The sequence below is a fragment of the Pteronotus mesoamericanus genome, unplaced genomic scaffold (assembly GCF_021234165.1).
Source record: "Pteronotus mesoamericanus isolate MK-2021 breed Mesoamerican mustached bat unplaced genomic scaffold, CSHL_Meso_final contig_68, whole genome shotgun sequence".
Classification (NCBI taxonomy): domain Eukaryota; kingdom Metazoa; phylum Chordata; class Mammalia; order Chiroptera; family Mormoopidae; genus Pteronotus; species Pteronotus mesoamericanus.
In genome coordinates this window covers 15,509,657-15,529,438 of record NW_026555234.1, presented here as the reverse complement: position 1 = coordinate 15,529,438, position 19,782 = coordinate 15,509,657, and the positions used below count along the sequence as shown (strand labels likewise).

Sequence of the window (19,782 nt, the reverse complement as noted above, 5' to 3'; positions counted from 1 at the left end):
ATGTTGGTAAAATGGAACAGTTATAAGATTATAGATTACACGAGGAACAAATTCTGGAGGTATAATGCACACTATGATGATTATATGAATAACACTATTATGTACTTGAGTGTTGCTAAGAGAGTAGATATTAATGTTCTCACTACAAAAAAGAAATGGTAATTATGTAACAGATTGGAGATTTAGCTAATGCTATGGTGGTAATCATTGTGTGATATATAAATTTATCTAAACATATTATTCACCTTAAACTTACACAATGTTATATATCAATTATATCTCAATAAAGTTGGGAGAGGGAGAAAAAGAATTTTCCTTTACCAACTATTTGCCTATCATAGAAAACAATTTATACAGAAAAAGCAAAATATATAGATATCTGCTTGATGCTTTATCAATTTTTAGAATAATAAGTTGGTACTCTAGCAAATTCCAAAAGTGACAAATAAGATTTTTAAAAATACATCATTAATGAACTGTGGATTTTAATGTAGTTGATGTATATGGAGCCAGTGATTATGTTTTCTGATGCTCAATTGTCCCATCTTTGGCCAGGAGAATCTGTTGTTATTTAACAAACCACCCTAAAATGTAACTGGTTAAAATGACACACCAACAAAACAAAGACCACTCTGACTTCAGTTTGCAAAATGGACTAAAGGCGGCCAGGGTTGGGCAAGAGTGGTGAGTAAGAAGACCAATGTGCATGTTGGCTGTAGTAAAGAAATGTAATAAAAGATCCATACATTACACCAATAAAAACTATTCTGTCTTTGGGAGAAGACCAATAGAGTCCTCCTGCACAAGAAATTATGACAATCTCACAGACATAACCCAGCAACTAGTAACACTTAAGACAGAATTTTAAAGTCTAGGTTTAAAAATAACAAACAGAATCTGTAATCAATGATACCCAATGGAAAATTCTAACAGTTTTGCCTTCTGTCAAATCACATAAATAGCATTTTTTTAAAAGCCCTGTTATATATATTGGGTTGGCCAAAAAATTCGTTTAGTTTTTTTCCCTAAAATGGTTCTAGTAGCTCTTAGTTGCCTTTAACTTCATTTGAAACAATTTTGTTAGACTGTATTGTGACAGCTGTCATAACAGCATATATTTTTTTAAAAAACTTATCAAAATTCGTGAATTTTTGTGTAGTCATTTTAATATTGAAGATGGAAGAAAGTATGCAACATTTTCAGGATTTATTACTTCAGGAAAGGTAAAAATGCAACTGAAATGAAAAAACAAAATTGTGCAGTATATGGAGGAGGTCCTGTGACTGACTGAATGTGCCAAAAGTGGCTTGTGAAGTTTCGTGCTGGAGATTTCTCACTGGATGATGCTCCACAGTCTGGTGGACCTGTTGAAGTTGATAGCAATCAAATCAAGACATTAATTGAGAATAATCAATGTTATCCCACATGGAGGATAGCCGACATGCTCAAAATATCCAAATCAATAGTTATTGGTGAAAATGAAAAATGTGTCTTATTTTACAAAACTAAACAAACTTTTTGGCCAACGCAACATATAAAGGAGTCTTTAAGACCATCCAGTCCAAACTTTCATTTTAATAATAAAGATATAAAGACCTAGGGAGGTCTGGTTATATTTGAGGGCAAAACTTCTGGACCCCGAGTTAAATAAAGAATAAAAAAGACACTGTTCAATATTTATTTGAGCACTTTGATTGCCATCTCACTGCCTTCTGGCCTCCATGGTTCCTGATGAGAAATCAGGTCTTAATCCTATTGAGGATCCCTTATAGATGACAAATCACATCTCTTACAATTTTCAAGGTTCTTCCATTGTCTTTTCGATAGTTTCGATGTATTTGGATTTGGGTTTCCGTGTATCCTAACTGGAGTTCACTGAGTTTCTCATGTAGATTGTTTTTCATCAGATTTGAAGTTTTCAGCAATTACTTCTTCAAATATTTCTTCTGTTTCTTTCCCTCTCTCCTGTCTTTCTGGTCCTTCCCTTTCACATGTTAGTGAGTGGAATGCTGTCCTACATTTCTCTGAAGCTCTCTGTTCACTGACCTTTATTCTTTTCTCTCTTCTTTATGTAACTGATTCCTTCCAGCCTGTTCAATTCTATTGTTGAGTCCCTCCAGTGAATTTTTCATGCCAATATTGTACTATCCAACTCCACAGTTTCCATTTGGTACTTTTTAATAATTTTTAATAATCTCTTTACTAATCTTCATTTGATGAGACATCATCCTCATGCCTTTGTTTACTTCTTCAGCATGGTTTCCTTTAGTTCTTTGAATATACTTAAAATGGCCCTGTTGAAGTCTTTGTTAAGTCCAACATCTACGCCTCTTACAGGCAGCCGAAGTTTGTTGTTGTTTTTTGTTTGTTTGTTTAGTGACTTAGTTGAAATTTTTATTGAATATTCTCTCATGCGTGAACCCTCTGATGCACTTCGGAGGGCGGAGCCTTGGCCGCACAGACAGTCAGTCACTCTTCTGTGACACCGGCCTTAGCAGGGCTCTCTCCGACCACCTCTCCCCCAATCTCTCTGCCAAGCTTTCTGCCTCTGTTGATACTACAACCAGATGTTAGGCTCCACTACTTGCCAGCTGAGTATTCTATTTTTCTCAACGATGTTCTCAGGCCTAAATTGTACCATAGCCTGATCCAATTATATCTGGAATTGTTTGCAGAACTCATTTTTGAGGTCAATAGTTGAGGTTGCTTCTACCCCAACAGGCTCTTCCTATCTGTCTCTATGCCTGGTATCTCTAGTAAATTAGCACGCTATGGTTTAGCTTATTCTTCTCATGGCACTAACTGCCTCCTCTGAATTGTCCACCATTAAAATCTCCATTGTGTTACAGCATCCTATTAGGCTTGAACTTTCCAAAATTCTACTTAGTCATTTCTTTAAGGAGAGCTTCAGAGCTCTATTTTCTTAGGGCTGCCTCTCCCTCATGGGCAATATCCCTGAGTCACTGCTCTGGAGCTGGGGTAGGGACAGTGCCTCCCTTCTCTCAGAGTGACACTTCTGCTGTCTAAGAAGGGCTCTGGGCAAGAATGGCAGCCTCTGGTCTTCTCAGTTTGCCTCCCTCAGTGTGGAACCTCCTGGCTGCGAGCGGAATGAGGTGTGGGCAGTGGGGCCCGGGCACTCTCATCCTGTAAGGGCAGGCAGAGCCTCTGGGGCAAAGGTCTGCCCTCTGGGCAGAGGCTGGGGAGAAGAAGGGAGGCCCCAGCTCTTGGTGGCACCCCTCTAAAATTTAGGATCTGCCACACAGTGCCACGCCGAGGGGTATGAGAATACTGCCGGCCTGCCCTTCCTATAAAGGTACTGTAGCCCGTGACCAGAAGCTGGAGAGGAAGGGAATTACTTCTCTTGGCCACATTCGCTGAACTGATGCCTCCTTCATGCTGATCTGGGGGGGAAGGGGATGGAGAGAGGACATCATGGCTCAAGTGCCAAACTGTCCTTACGGAGACTTAGTAACTTTCCTGGAATTAATGTGTTTGTTTGTTTGTTTGTTTGAATTTGCTGATTTGCTATATGACCTTAAGATAGTTTCTAGTATTTTAAATATTTTTGTTCCTTTAAATATTTTTCACCAGCTATAGTTTTTCTGCTGGAGACCATTCATGGAGCTCCTGATGCTGCCATTACAAATGTGGTATAATAGTGAAGCATTAACTTTATCTGCATATTCAAAATTTCACTGAGTACTAAGAGAATTAGGCACCCAGCTACATAGTAGCTACCTAAATAAATAAACTTAGATTTTTGTACTTTCCAAATTTTACTTTATTTTTTATTCTTTATTTCTGAAATATTTTTACCTCCACATTCAGAGCATATCTGCTTCAGACATTAAACTATTACAACACACTGAAATTATTTTCTAATACCCCAAGTGAGTATTACCCCTCCCAAGCCAAATCATTCAGACTGTTTCCTGGAGAAACAAGCCGATCAGGATATTAAAAATATATATATTCAATGGCTTTAAATTACCTATTTCAATTAAAACTTAAATGGCTTAGTGTTCTTTTTTCTAAATTTTAATAACTATATTTATATAAAAGAATGGGATTTTAAATCTTTACTAGCTTTTAAAATAAAAATTTAATTGCATATTTGAAATTGTTAAAATTCTCTTCAATGTTTCTAGGGTTATTTCAAATTTTAATTTATAGATAAATTTTATAAAGTCTTTGGACTTCAGTTCTTGGAATGTATGGCTAATTAAACCTTCTTGAGAGATTCTTATTTAACTGTGTTTTTTTGTACAGATACACACCCCATCACTACTACAAACAGAAACCTGCTAATCCTGATGATCTCATTTACATTTAATCAAGCAAAAATTGCTTTGTGGCATCTGGATATTTTCTCCATGACATTTATATTGACATTCACATAAAATCAAGTTATATTAATGTGATCTTTAAAAAATCATCCAGGCAATTCTATATGTTACATATTTTCTACTTATGGTATTTTTATTTTAGTAGGTAACAAAAAGACATAGATAAGGATCCAAACATCCACAGTATCAGCATATGAAATGATCTATGAGTAATCATGACACTTCAGATTTCAAAACATTTAATTATTTAATATCTTTAATAGAAAACTGTTACATAAAATGCTTTCTCTAAACATCTTGCTATGGCTTAAATGAATTCTACACTCAATTTAAGAATCTGTTGCCCATGCATCTCCTGGTTGTAGCAGCTATCACCAAAAGGAACAGTCCAAACACACATTTGGAAGCTCTTGTTCGGCCACCAAGTCCCACATACGAACAAAAGTTAACCTTATCCCAAACTTAGACCATTTAAAATTTGAGAGAAAATAAACATGGTTTGCAGTTCAGGAGGATTCAGTTAATAATTTGAGAACTATTTCCCAAAACATTGGGACTCAGAGAACTTAAAACAAGAACATTATATATTTTAATTTTTCAACTTACCTGATATAAATAATCTTCAAATACAAAGTAATAATCATCATTGCTTGCTGTCAACTTCACGTCCTATAATTAAAAGTAGAGACAACTGAAAAGAACCTAAATAAATATGTCTATAGTACTAATACATAAATGCAATATATAGAAAGAATACTAAACTAGCTTTACTGATTTATTATGATTATAAAGTCTCAATTAAATTTTAATCACTGTTCTAAATTTACTTGACTAATATAGTATGTGACATATTTGACATCAAATTGCTGGCATTTTTTTAGGTTTCATTAGTAATTCCTTAGTATTTATTTTAATTTCATCTGCTTTTAACCTAATATTTAGGTACCTTAAAAGTTGAAAAGCAGATGTAATTATAACATCCAGAAACTACCATAACAATCTGGCCCCCAATTACTGTTCCAACCTCATCTTTACTGTTCAGGTCCACATTGTTGCCATACCCCCAAAATACCAAAAATCTTCCATGCCCTTGTAATTATTCACTTGCAAGTAAGTCATCACTTATTTCCAAACAAACAAAAAATATGGCAACATTTATCTTTAAGAAGTCTACAATCACATCAGCAAGAAAACATACGGAGTGGAAATATGAGAACAATTACAAAGAAATATTGAAGAAAACCCTGATAATATTGCTCAGTCTACAAAATTCAACTGAGCTGTTGAGCAAAGCAGCAAAAAAGGAGAGAATGAAATTGGATGATGCTGGAGGCATCGGAATGTGTGTTACGTCTGGAAAAACTTACAGACACAGATCGAGAGAAAAGAAAGGGGCCAGTCTTCTACGGTGGAAGACAACATGGGCACAGGTAGAGATCATGCAACAGGGATGATACTGCCTCTAAAAGGGTGACGACTGGTTCTTGGAAACCAAGGATTTTACATATTAGAATGGTTTCTGGACCTCCAAAGCTTATCCCTATCCAACACAATCTTTTCTTTGGTATTTAATTTTTATATTAGATACAAATTATTACCTTTAGGGTGTAATAAAAAGGGAAAGGTTGGAAAACACTGGTATAAACTGTCAGGCTGTAGGAAGTGATAGAAAACTGCAGATAATGGGGACAAAATACAAGTTTGTGGAAAAAAATATACAGTCCCGAGAAAATCATTTAATAATTTAACTTAGGCGGGGTTTGATGATGTTCTGTATTTAATATTGCCTGTTCCATTTATTCCTTTAACTACTAAAATAATTGACTTTTTTCAGTTAAATTAAAAATGAGTCTTTGCCAATGGGAGCTGTAATGAAACTTCAAATAATTTTTTAAAATATTCATTCCCTCAAGGACCGACTTTAATAACATTTAGGGTTGTTTCAACAAGATGAGCAAAGCTCAACTAACACAAATTAGGAACAATCAGAGACAGATTTCTTCCTTAAAAACTCATGTTGTGGACAATCAGGGTTGATTCTATCGAAACTTATATTTAATTCTTCAGACACAAATTGTCTATCTCTTTCTCACAGCATATTTTCTTTATTGATTCAAAATGAAATTCATATTGGAAGTAAAGAGAACTGTTATGCTAGCACTCCCTGATTTTCTGAATTTCTCTTGTGAGTCTTTTCCCATCTGAGTAGGAAAGGGGCTGAAGATCTTAAAGCCAAAAGATCTCTCATGCTGTTGCTAAAATAATGGCCTGAGCACAATCATAACCACAAAGTTAAAAGTAGCACTTATGATCTAAATCTATGTAAAAACTCTGTGAGAGTCCAAACTTTTCATCAAAAGACTGTATGCTCTTACACTGACTGGTGTGGCTCAGTGGACTGAGCATTGTCCTGCAAACCGAAAGATCGCTGGTTTGATTCCCAGTCAGGGCACATGCCTCAGTTCCGGGCCAGGCCCCTAGTTGTGAGTGTGTAAGACATGATCAACTGATGTTTCTCTCACACATCTGTTTTTCTCCCTCTCTTTCTCCTTCTATTTCTCTCTCCTTTCCCCTCTCTCTAAAAAATAAGTTAAAAAGTCTTTAAAAAAAAAAAAAAGACTGTATCCTCTCAACACTGCTAATCTTTGCTTCCTAGAGCATAGTGCTTAAAAGTATGCTTGAGAAGTCACACTGCCTGGATTCAAATCTTGGCTTTGCTACTTAATATGTAAATTTCAACAAATTTCTTTAATCCTTCTTTACCTCAGTTCCCTCATCTGTAAAATGCTAAAAAATAACGGTACTCCCTGTTTTGCCATAACACGTGTCAATATGAGGCTGGCGAGTAAGGGAATGGCGTCAGTACAACATGGAAATTATGTCGGTTCATATGCAATTTTTCTTTAAAAAAGGAGAGCCAAAACAGCAGGAATTATAACCAGGAAAGGAAAAAGCCTTCAGCTCAGCTGCTGCATGAGCACGATCCCTCTAACTGTTTTTAAGAAAATTTAAAGTGAATGCCTGCCCTGGGCACCCCCTCTCCAGAAAGGCGCCCCCCCACCCCTGCCTTGCACAGGCCTTTGATGCTTTACTTCCTCAAATGCCCTCCTTGGCAGCAGCCCCGCTGACCACTTCCCTCTGAATTATTTTAGCATTTCTGCTTTAGCACTTTTGTACATTTTAACAGGTCCTGCGGGAACAGCCTGCCTGAGTACCCAATTCCTCTCCCAAGCTACCAATTACTGTCTTTGTTAGTACTCTGGTTACAAGTTGCAAAAGCTACCCCAACCGTATTTTTCCCATAAGCTCTATTATATTTAATGCAGGACTCTGTAGAGTGCAAGTTTTTTCCCCCAGGAAAAAAAATACATTTATTGTTTATAGCCTAAATGCTGGTATCTGCTACTCTTAAGGTATCTGTAGGGATCAAATGACAATCTATATGAAGAGTCTGAAGCACTGGATGGCACACAGTGAGCAGTCATTAAATGCTAGTAGTCATCCTGTTCTCCCAGACAAATCTGCTGGTCCTCAGTGTAGAATCTTTTCTTCCCCATCCTGAGACTTGAAATAGTATACCCTTCTCCTCTATCTTACAAGTTCTAAATTTAAAATTCAAGTGTTTTAAATGGCCTAATTATTGATCCTGAATCAGTCATATCCTATATCATGCTTACTGCACCTACATCGATACCTAAAGTCAAAAACTCAGTGTATCCCTATCATAACTCTTGAGATGTGCTTAACCATGTGTCTAGAAACTAAAAGAAAGTAATAATAAAAATGACTTTAGTACCAGAGAATGAACAAGTAGATCCTAAAGAGTGAGATAAATAAGGTAAAAATATTACAGTCTGATATTGCTTTCAGTTGCTTTTTTAGTTTGTGTAATAAACTTGAATTTATAAGGATAAGAAACGCTTATCCTTCTCTTGATCAAAAACTGGGAGGACTGGGGCAAGATCATGAGACAGCTTCAAGGGAGAGGAGGTAACATTGGGCGGCGCCTGCAAAATCTGAAGGTCACTCTGAGCTTTGGAAGTACAGTGATCACTTAAATTTATTTTTCAAGGTTAGTGTGTATCATCATACATAGTGCAGGCCCTGCATGCTAAAGACTCTCAGAAATATTTTAATGATAATAATGTTGAGATGAAAAAACTATGAAAATTCTTACTTACTTTATAAATGAGACTGTCCACCAAAAGGTCATGTTGTATCACATTGGTCTTAAGCTGCTCATAATATAAGATATCCTGGAGTTAAAAGTAAAACAAAAAAATTAAAGGTCAATCACATTTATAAAGTCAGCTCAAACTTTAATAAATAATAGTCATTAACAGCATTATAAATACTGAGAGGATAGTGGCTTCATTTTATTTACAACTACATTTTCCATGGCTGGCCAATACTAGATGCTCAATAAATATACCTAATACTGTTAGGATAAGATCAGGCTCCTGATGGGTATTCAGTTAATGTTTGTTAATCTGATTAACTATAATTTAACTTTAATAATAGATACAATAATTATTAAGTAATTACTAGGTGCCAGGAAGTGTTTTATCTGATATACATGAGTTAACTCATTTAATTCCATACCAACAAAATAATGTAATTAAGTGATTATTATTCCCATTTACATTTGAGAAACTGAGGCCCAGAGAAAAAAAGTAAGTTTCTGTTCCAGGCCACAAGGTAGTAAGTGTTGACCCCAGGAAACCTAGCCCTAGAACCTATACGAAAAACAGAAGAAATACTCTACTGCCTTTCTTTCTTTCTTTTAAAACATAATTTTTAACCAAGAAAAAAATATACAGCTAATTTCATTTAGACATTTTTAAAGACTCAAGCATTTTATTTTATTTTATTTAGTGTATTTTTTCCAATCCATTTACCCCGCTCACATCCCCCTCCCCTACGCCCCCCAGTCACCGCCCTGCTGCCCACGCCCAGGAGTCCTTTTTCCTCTTGGCTCTCCCCCTCCCCCCAGCCACCCCCCAGAGCTGCCAGCCTGCTCTCTATCTGTGGGTCTGTCTCTATTTTCTTGTAAGTTTAGTTTGTTCATTAGGTTCCACCAATGAGTGAAATCATACGGTATTTGTCTTTCTCTGGCTGGCTTATTCCACTTAGCATAATGTTCTCCAGGTCCACCCATGCAAAAGGTAAAATTGTCTTCTTTTTCACAGCTGAGCAGTATTCCATTGTGTAAATATCCCATAGTTGTCTTATCCACAAGTTATTATAAAATAAAAAGCTTAAACCTACTAAATCATCCCTGGTAGTAGAAGTAGTCACATAGCATATGAAAGAAGTCAGTTTTTCTTATATTAAAATATGGTCCCATTATACTATAAAATCTGGTTAATTTTCTATAGTGATAAAATTAGGCTGTTTAATCTAATAGAGAATAAGAAATAGAAAGAAGAGAGGGAAGATAGAAAGGAGAGAAAAAGGGAGGAAATGAAAAAAATGGAAGGAAGGGAAGGAAAGAGGTAGGAGGGACTTGAGAATGTAATCCCATTAAGCATCAGGTTAATAGTTGGTCAGGTCATTCAAAATAAAGGTTAAAGAAAATGAATCAAGTGGGTAGTAGTTGTGTAAAAGAGAGATGGAAATATCATCTCATTGATTTAATTGACCCTGTGTTCGTCCAAATCCCTCCATTCATCTCTCAGGTACATTAACCCTGGTTTCTGCCTCTTTCCAAATACTGCTTGGCTCCATTAGCACACACCAATCTGTGCGAGGCTTTCTGAAGAGTTCCTCAAACTAGTAAGTTTGGGGAACTGTTGTGGGACAGGGTCATCTGGGAAAAAGATAAGTATGTGTTGCATAGCTGCCTTGGCTCGGGCAGTTAGAGTCGTGTTGGGGGTGTTTGCCAGACTACGGTAGAATGAGTAATTAATGAGATTAAGGAAGTAAGAGCATCCATCCTAGACTTGTCTTTTAGAAAGTTTAGCTGTAAAAGTAGAGGAGGCTAGAACAGGTGCTGATGTAATTAAGTTTACTGGTCTGGTAGGAGGAATTTGACTTAGTTTCTTACGAGATTTCTGTTTCCTCTGGGTAGGATGAGGTATTTTGCTAAGACTCTATAAAGAAGTAGTTGAGAAGAGTGAAGGTCAAAAACAGGCACTCTGAAGATTAGGTGTGGTGATCAGGGAAATCAAGGTAAGGCACTGCTGTGGACCCAGGTAAAATGAAAAATCTTATAGAGGAATCACTATAAAAATCTTAAATGTTTACACTAGTCTTAGCTATTTTATCAGTAAGCAAGTGCCCTAGCAAAGTATGAAAAATTTTTCTGTCTCCTTTTGAATTACCAAGCTTAAATTAAGCAAAATATTTTAAAGTATGAAGAATAATAATTACTAAATATATATATATATATTGATGCACACATAAGAGAAAAAAATCAAAGTTAGATAATGTTTTAGTGAAAGTACTAAGTGAATTAACTACCAGTAACTTAAAGCATTAGATCCAAAGTCTTTTTATTGAGGTAAGATTTTAAAAAATAGTTTTATGAGAGTAAAATATTCCATTTATCTCTTTGACACCTCAACTATGACTGCACTTGTATGTGTGGCTCACTATAAGTGATTTAAAAATAACTGAACAAAAAATTCAGATTAGATATTCTTGATAAGAAGTATTCTCCCCTGTCCTCCTTGTTTTACCTACAATTATTTTGGAACTGCTCTATCATTCATTGAGGTCACGTAATTACAGTGGAAAGTAAGTGTAAGTGATGGAAAGTGTTTTATGCAACAAAATCAATATTGCTTTTCTGAAAATATGAATTTCTATTTACAGACTTGTCATTTTACATTTAGAATATTAAGATGACTATTAGCTCCTAAGACGCAAGTGTAAAAAAGTGCTATTATCATTATATAAACAATCTTTATCTCGGATTATTACTTTTATTCTAAGGTGACATTTCTGGAGATTTGTTTTTGAAATGGCAGAAGTCAGTCCCTCTGCAATCTAGCTGCTGATCTGGGAAGGGCTAGGTCACCTACACCGTGAGATCAGGACAACAGCTATGACCACTTCTGCAAGAGCTGATGCACAGAAAATGCCCAACACACACACAAATCTATTCGTAAACTGTTACTTCTAAGTATCACCATGCAAAATTGACAATATCATTTGGTCTAAAACTGCTCTGAAATGAGTCACAAGCTTTATTCTTTTGAAAAAGAAGCAAGTTGTTTCTGGCAGTGTTGTTCATAGAGGAGGATTTAAAACACACACACACACGTGCATGCATGCATATGCATGCATAATTTGCAAAGGTTAGAAGTGTAGTTTTTATAATGATAATAATATTTGACTTCTTAAAAACTGATAGTAAGTTATAATTAATTTATAACATAATTGCATGCAATATGTAACTAGTATTGATACTACCATTAATGGTGACCAGTTATGTAAGGCACTGTGTTAAAAGACTCAGAAACATTATTTCATTTAATTCTCTCAACCACTTTGGGGTATGACTTATATTTTAGTATGCATACATTGAGGTTTGAAAAAAATTTAAATAACTTACTCAATGACATATTTCAAGTAAGGTAGGAGTTGAAACCAGGACTATATCATTCTAAAACCCATATTTTTAACCACTAGGCTAGGGAACTATTAGTTTGCATTTATTAAAATATTTAAATAGGTGACTTATAAGAAAAAAAAGTCCGCACTAAAAATATTTCAAAAACAATCACTGTCTTCCATGATTTGTCTTTATTGAATCTATTACCTGTTTGGTGGTGATTTCTCTTCATATTATTATATTTCCTAAAAAAAATGTTCTTATACTTTAATAATATTCCCACATAATCTGTCTTCTTTTAGAACCATAAAAATAGCACATATTTCAAAAGTAATTGTAGCCCTGGCCAGGTGCTCTGTCGGGTAAGAGCATCATTCCGTGCACCAAAAGTTTGCAGGTTTGATCCCTGGTTGGAGAGCATATGCGAGGCAAGCCAATCGATGTTTCTCACATTGATGTTTCTCTCTCTCCCTCTTTCTCCCTCTAAAATCAATGAACATATCCTCAGGTGAGGATTAAAACTACAAAGTAAATGCAGTAACAAAATACTCATTGACTTACACTGAGCTGACCATCTTTACTTCGCTCTATTCTAACATCCCATTGCTTCCACACATCCTCACGATCTAAATCGGCAGACTCCATTTCTTAAAAAATTTTACTTATTGTTCTGTAGTATGGATAAGCTCACACTAGCTAACTATTCATAACAAAAACTTCATGTTAAGCACAGCGATTAAATTATGTTAATCTTGTTTTGGACTCAAAACTACAGTGATTTTAGTAACAAAAATGGTAAATATCAGACTAAAAACTAAAAGTATTTCCATTTTGAGTAACTTGTCTTTGAAAAATAAATACCAATAGGTCAAGTTTGTCTAATCCTTTTATTTCTTCTTACCTCAGGTTGACTGGAAATATTCAAAATGAGAGCCCATAATTCAGCTCTCAGCGCTGTGGGGCTGCCTTGTCTGACATACTGTTGAGCAGCAGCACTATCTTGTTCTGCTAGAACTGGCAAAAGTATATTAAAATCTCATTAGAAATGTCATCATTTAAGAAATACCACTGGAATCTTCAATTAAAAACTTCTGGGAAGCTAACATTTCGCCTAACATATTTACATCATGTCATGACAACCTTCTGTTACACTCTGAATTTTGAGATGGCCCTGTTCCTGTTCACAGCCCCACAAGTTGGGAGCCTTCAGTTTCTGCGCGCCCCCTACCCGACCTGGTGAACACTATTAACCTACTTACCTCGAGATAACTCTGCTTTAACTATAGCTCCATGGGGCTGAAACTAGTGCTGAGTATATATAATAATTTTTGGGTTCCATGATCAAGTAAAGTCGTACCTATAGGAACCCTAAATTTTTTATGCATATTCTAGTAAGTCATGAATGTTGTAATATTTGGAATTAGTATGGTACTTGAAATATTTATTAGGCTAAGAATTAGAAAAGATGTAAGATATCCATTCTCTCACGTGACTAGTTAGTTATCTGCCAAAAACAGAAAAGAGGGATTTTAAAAAGAAAACAAAGATCTGCTAACATTTTAAGAAGGCCAAAAATTATTCATAAGCAGTCAACTTCACAAAAATCAATATATTATACTTTTGCTTTTATTTTCATTTTTGTTCTCTTTAATGAGAATACCAGTTAAGTCTGGAAATAAAGCTCCCCACCCAAAAAAAACAAACAAAACAAAAATAGACATATAAGACAACTGCTGACATTTGTCTAACAGTACTGTTTTCTTATATTTTCGTCTTAAAAGGGAAAAAAATCTTATACTAAGTGAAAATGACAAGACCAAACAAAACAAAGAGATATGAAATTTTAAAAAGAAAACATTTTATTTTGCAATTGTGTTTAATAAAAATATATCATATAAATGAAGTTTGTTAAATACATATGATTTTGAAAAATTATATTAGGGAATTTAGAACATAACAATATAATTGCCACAGAAGTTTCATTCTGACACAAAGACTTATTTGTACTTCCTATTTCAAAGATAAAATAGGATTTACAAAAACAAAGAAAAAAAATCTTCAGAAGATGGAGAATAATTACTTCCCAGAACCCTAGGAGCCGCTTCAGTTATTAAGTCTCACCATTATGAGCGGTGTGATGGTTACATTTTCTTCTCAGGCTGGGGCATACTTCCATTAACACTAATGAGAAGTGTGTGGGCGCATCAAAGAGAGAACCCGCCTCTCTGATTTTAAAATTAAATTCTACTGCTACATGGATTAAGCTAACATCCTTGACGAGTGTGTGTCTGCATTTATTTCCTTTTTAGTGAACCATCTGTGTACTTCTTTATCTGACATTTATTAATGAAGCCAAACTGATGCATTTCCCCTCTTTAGAAAGATTCCCACTATAGTATTTATTAGAAAAATATTACTCCCTTCTTAGCTTTTTAGGTTTTCAAAGATTAAATTTCAGTTGGGGGTATACAAAATAGACATGTACTTAGGGCTGTCTCATTTTCAGAAATTCTAATAAATATAATCAAAAGCTTACCTTTTTGTCCAATACGTACATGTTCATTTTCAAAAAGTTCTAGAAATGATAAAATTATTAAATATAAATATGACCAGCCACATTTAGAACAATAATAAGTATATTTTTCTGATATTGATCCTTTTAATTATCTTTAAAGCTGAATGGCTCTACTGAAAACCGTAAGAATATTTACATGCATAAAATCCTTTTCCTAAGTTGTTTAAAGTTTGTAGAAATTTAAAAAGTTAATTACATTTAGTCAGAAGAAAAAAATTGACAAACGAATCTTCCTTTCTTAAAATACATATCTTCTTAAAACACAAAAATGTTTCTGCCCAACATTTTTGCCTAGGAAAAAAGGCAAAATTTCGGTTGGTTGCGAGAGGTCGGGGTGGAGGTGGGGGGCAAAATGGGTGAAGGGGGTTGAAAGTTACTAAGAGAGTACATCTGAAAAGTTCTTATTGCAAAGAAAAACATTCTGTAAGAATATGTGGTGAAGGATGTTAACTAGACTTATTGGAGCGGTCATTCTGCAATATATACGAATATTGAATCATAATGTTGTACACCTGAAACTAATATAATGTTGTATGTCAATTATACTCCAATTAAAAAAACATGTTGACAGCTTCATTTGCAAAGTCCTGCTTCTACTCTAATCTACCAATAAAGCAAATCTAATTTTAAAAGCCTTAATATTACATTGGTAAAATCCCACTATACAATGCCCTTTAAAAAGATTTTATGAAAAAGCAAAAGTTTGCTTTTAAAATACCAAATCAATGAAACTTAAGACTCATAAACTAGACCAAATGAAAATTTTAAAACTTCTAGTTCATCAAAAGACACCACTGAAAGTGAAAAAGTCAGTCACAGAGTGGTAAATATATTTACGATACATATATCCAGCAAAGGACTTGCATCCAGAATATATAAAGAACTCCTGGTAAGTCAATAAGAAAAATACAATTAACACAAGTAGGCAAAAGACCTGAACAGGTTTTTTACAAAAGAGGATATCCAAAAGACCAATAAACATGAAAAGGTACTCAACTGTATTAGTTACCAGAGACATGCAATTAAAACCATATGAAATACACACCCACTACAATGGCTAAAATGAAAAAGACTGACAATTCTAAATGCAAATGAAATGGAGCAAATGACCTTCTCATACAAAGGCAGCAAGAGTGTAAATTACTACAACCGCCTTGGAAGGCTATTTGGCAACATTTACTAACACTGAATAATGCCTATCCTATGACAAATCAGCAATTCATTCTCAGGTATATACTTAATACATGTATGTATATATAGTGAAAAACTATATGTATAGTTAAAAATAGAAGTAAACCTAAGTTCACCTAAGTCAAATGGTGATATAGGGAAGAAAACACCAAATAATTAATGACTGTAAAAGCATATCAACAAAATCAACCAAAATATTGATGTAAAACTCTCCTTAAACACTGCTTACAACATTTGATTCAAATGAAGAGTACTGAGAAACCCCCTCATATTAAAGAGATAGATGAAGAATATTTAACCTATGCCTTAAAATTAATTGGCCAAATTAAAACCTATTTCAATGAAAGGCAATACATTAAATTAAATTCATATCAGAATTTATTATTTGTGTTATACCCATACAAATGACAAATAATAAACTTCTGAATTTGTAGCAAAACAAGTTATCCAGATATATATAAGAAATTCATAATTGACTGAAATGATATGGGTGTGCCAACATGCAACATTTTAAAGAGTTAAACTAAAACTGTCTAATAAATGATTCTATAAGCTATTAGCTTTTTATGTGACAAACAACATCATCATTTTAACACATCAGCCATTTTCTAATTTTTATACATTATTTCACTTTTTCAAATTTAGATCTTATATATATTACTGCACTTTAAATGTAGTGACAAAATTATTTTAAGTTCACTGATACTTTCTTTTGTGCTACTTTAGAGGAAAACTCTGGCTATATCATTCCTTCTCTCTTTTTAGTAATCGTATTTTCAATTTATTTCTCTTTAGAATTGTTATAGCAAGAGTTAAAAAAAGTCGCTGACCATTTACACAGTGGAATACTACTCAGCCATAAAAAAGAAGGAACCCTTACCCCTCTCGACAGCACGGAGGGACCTAGAGAGCATTATGCTTAGTGAAATAAGCCATTCAGAGAAAGACAAATACCATATGATTTCACTCACGTGTGGAATCTAATGAACGAAATGAACTAAGAAGCAAAATAATGAGACTCACAGACAAAGAACAGGCTGACAGTTGGCGTGTGGCCGGGGCAGGGGGTGGGCTCTGGCTGGTGGGGGGTGGAGTGATTGAGCAAAAGAGAAAAAAACTCATGGACACAGACAGCAGCGTGGTGATCTGATCGCCAGGGGCCAGAGGGGTGGAGGGAGTGTCGGAGGGGATGGGGGGGACGGTGAATGGGGAGGGATGGAGACTTGGGTCGGGGCGGTGAACACATAACGCAGGGAGCAGATGATGTGTTGCAGAACTGTGCCCCTGACACCTGTATAATTTTGTCAGCCAGTGTCACCTCAACAAATTCAATCATGAGGGCTTGATTTTAAAATCTAAATAATCACAAATGAGAGTAAGTTAAACAAGCAGAAGAGAGTAAAACAACTAAAGAAAAAGGGAAAAAAAGGTTAGAAAAAAACAATAATGGAGGCCTGATCTAATACATATTTTTATTTGGTCTTAAAATTTTACTTCCTGTTTTCTGGCTTTTCTTGCTTAAAGCTTTCTTTGGTTCTTACGTTAAAATGTTCTTTTTAACCTTTTCTAATAAATGGGATCACTGTGTGCTAAAGGTCATGAACTCATGTGTGGCTCTCTGGGTGCACAGAGCCTGGACTTCCTGGCCATCGGGGGCCACCTGGACACTCGATTCTCTTTTGAGCAGAAAGCTCACACTCAGGCACGTGGGAGTGGCTGCTCATGGAGAGGTCTGGGCAGAGGGGGAAAAGGAAAGCTGTCCTGGGCTAGGACTTTCTAGAAAGCCTATTCTGTGATGTCCAGGTTTAGTGAGCACAGCTACATATTAAGTGGTACTGTAACTCTATTTTCAATTTGTTAATATATTCAGTGTTAGATAATTTTTCATAAATCTGGCTTTACAAAATAGAGTATCTGAACCAGAGTACCCTATTCTTTTAGTTTCTTTTGGCTCCAAAGTAATTATTTGAGCAGATTATACAATGACCAAGTAAAATGTTTGGGGTCCCTCACAACGTACACCCATTTTCTAGCACTAAAGTATTTGAACATATTTATTTCAAAGACTGCATATAAAATAACAATAAAAGTTTCATTTTAATTAGCTATGATTGCTGAGTCTTAGTAAACAAAGAATCAAAAGTTGTCAGCCAATTCTTGTCTCTCCTAAGAGTGGATGATACTACCAGGTGATAATAGTGTTTGATGACTAAAAGTAGTATGAAATAAAAATAAAAAGACTTCTTTATAGAATTTGACTATTTGATTATGTGAAGTATAATAATTTTGCTTTCCAAGTATCATTCTCTAGTCCAAGAATAAGAAACGTGAAGAAGTCAGAAACAGAATTTTCAATTTGTAATCTGTGTTTCTCAAAAACTGCTCTGAGGACCCTTATGTTAATAGATACATTCAAATTAATAGATCTTGCTTAGAAAAAAAGGTTCTCTAGTAAAATGTGATCAGGAGGTACTGAGCTAAAAGTTTCTTAAGACCTCTCATAGTCTCTAAAATAGTAACACACTATAACGGTATATCTTAAAAAGGTATACAGCCATTCCCAAACCTTATTTGACAAGATCCCCTATTTCACAGGGCATATGATGAATGCTTCATGGAACACACGTCAGGAAATCATGCGCCAAAGGAATATGCTTTTTCCTTTCAGAAATAACAAGCTGAGAAAATGTCTCTTTCGCAGAACCCCCATCTAATAAGATTCATTATTATGTATAGTCAGACAATAACATCAGAAATATGACCCCCCCTTCCCATGAAAGAATGCTGACTCTGCTCACCCTTCCCCTCTTAGCATGGGTCTTATAAATGGTTTCTGTAGTAAGCATATGTGTGTATTTAAAATACATGCATATTTATGAGTTTGTAGGAATAACAAATACGCCTGATTTGTAAAATCATTGTTAAATAACGATTCTATATTACAAAGATAAGGACTCTTCTCCTGACCCTTATATAAAAGCTGGTAAGTTAGTAAATGAGAAATGCACTTCAAATGTAAAAATTGGACAACAGTATGATAAAACATAGGTAATACAGGTTTTTAAAGATGAGTAGGAAGCAAGGGGATCTGCATGTGTCCAATTAATAAAAATTCACTGAGTCATTCTCTTATGACACATACTTTCCCCAAAGCATTAAAAACTAGTAAAGTTTTAAAAGTGGTAATAAACATACCTTCTGGATTGCTGAGAGATTAAAATGAGATAATACACATATAACACATAGTATTGCTCGATAACTGTTTATTATTGTTTGTTATGATTATTAATAATAAACAGCCAACTTCCTTATTTTACCAAGGAAGAAACGAGCGCTGAGGTGTGAAGGGGCCTGGCCCACAGCCAGCGGCAGGCGAGGGGCCGGCCCGCACCCTGACCGCTGCCCCGTGTTACTCCCACTGCGATGTAGGCCTCCCATATTTTAAGTCAAGTTTTACTTCCTTTTCATTATAGTTAAATATCAATCTGGTCTTTTTATAAAAAACACATTGTATTTCTGCACAAAAAGAGAGAAGTTAGGGAATTTTCTGAATGATTAAGGTTTAAAAGATACTAATTTTAAAGCCTAGGTTTATTCAAGAAGGAGTGTCTGTGTTTGCTTCATTTCATGATATGAAAAATAATAAAAAACAAACAGTGATGGCCAGTAAAGGGAAACGTGAGTGCTGCCAATGAAGACTTTGTCAACAAAATAACTTATGTATGTCTAACTGACTTTCCAAAATTATTTTAACATCTTCAAATAAAAAGACAAGATCTACAACATACAGGATTCTATTCAATAATTAATAGTAACACAAGAGAGCAAAAAGCATGCTTTGTTTTCAGATATAAAAAGGTTACTATATGTGGAAATGACAAGATGAAACAACCTCACTCGCATTTATCATTAACTGTATGCCATATGGGAGAAATACTAACCAGGAGGCACTTGTGTAGAATCATCTATACCTAGTTGTCCAGTAGTTAAGCCGAGCTCTACAAATAATTCTTTCTGAAAAAATAACACACATGGAATTAACATACATCTCAGGCTTTACTACATGTAAAAAACATCACCTTCACTAAACATTAGCGTAAATAAAAATCACA

General features: G+C 34.9%; 1 protein-coding gene across 2 annotated transcripts in view; it reads right to left on the bottom strand.

Annotated features, from left to right (window-relative positions):
* Positions 1–19,782, bottom strand: part of TBC1D19 (TBC1 domain family member 19) — a 115,933-nt gene that overhangs the window by 50,675 nt on the left and 45,476 nt on the right. For both annotated transcript variants that reach the window (XM_054582020.1, XM_054582021.1), the window contains 5 exons: positions 19,612–19,684; positions 14,441–14,479; positions 12,806–12,918; positions 8,528–8,602; positions 4,953–5,015 (listed from right to left, as the gene is read on the bottom strand). In XM_054582020.1, the coding sequence (XP_054437995.1) occupies positions 4,953–5,015; positions 8,528–8,602; positions 12,806–12,918; positions 14,441–14,479; positions 19,612–19,684 (363 nt within the window). The remainder of the gene's footprint in view (positions 1–4,952; positions 5,016–8,527; positions 8,603–12,805; positions 12,919–14,440; positions 14,480–19,611; positions 19,685–19,782) is intronic.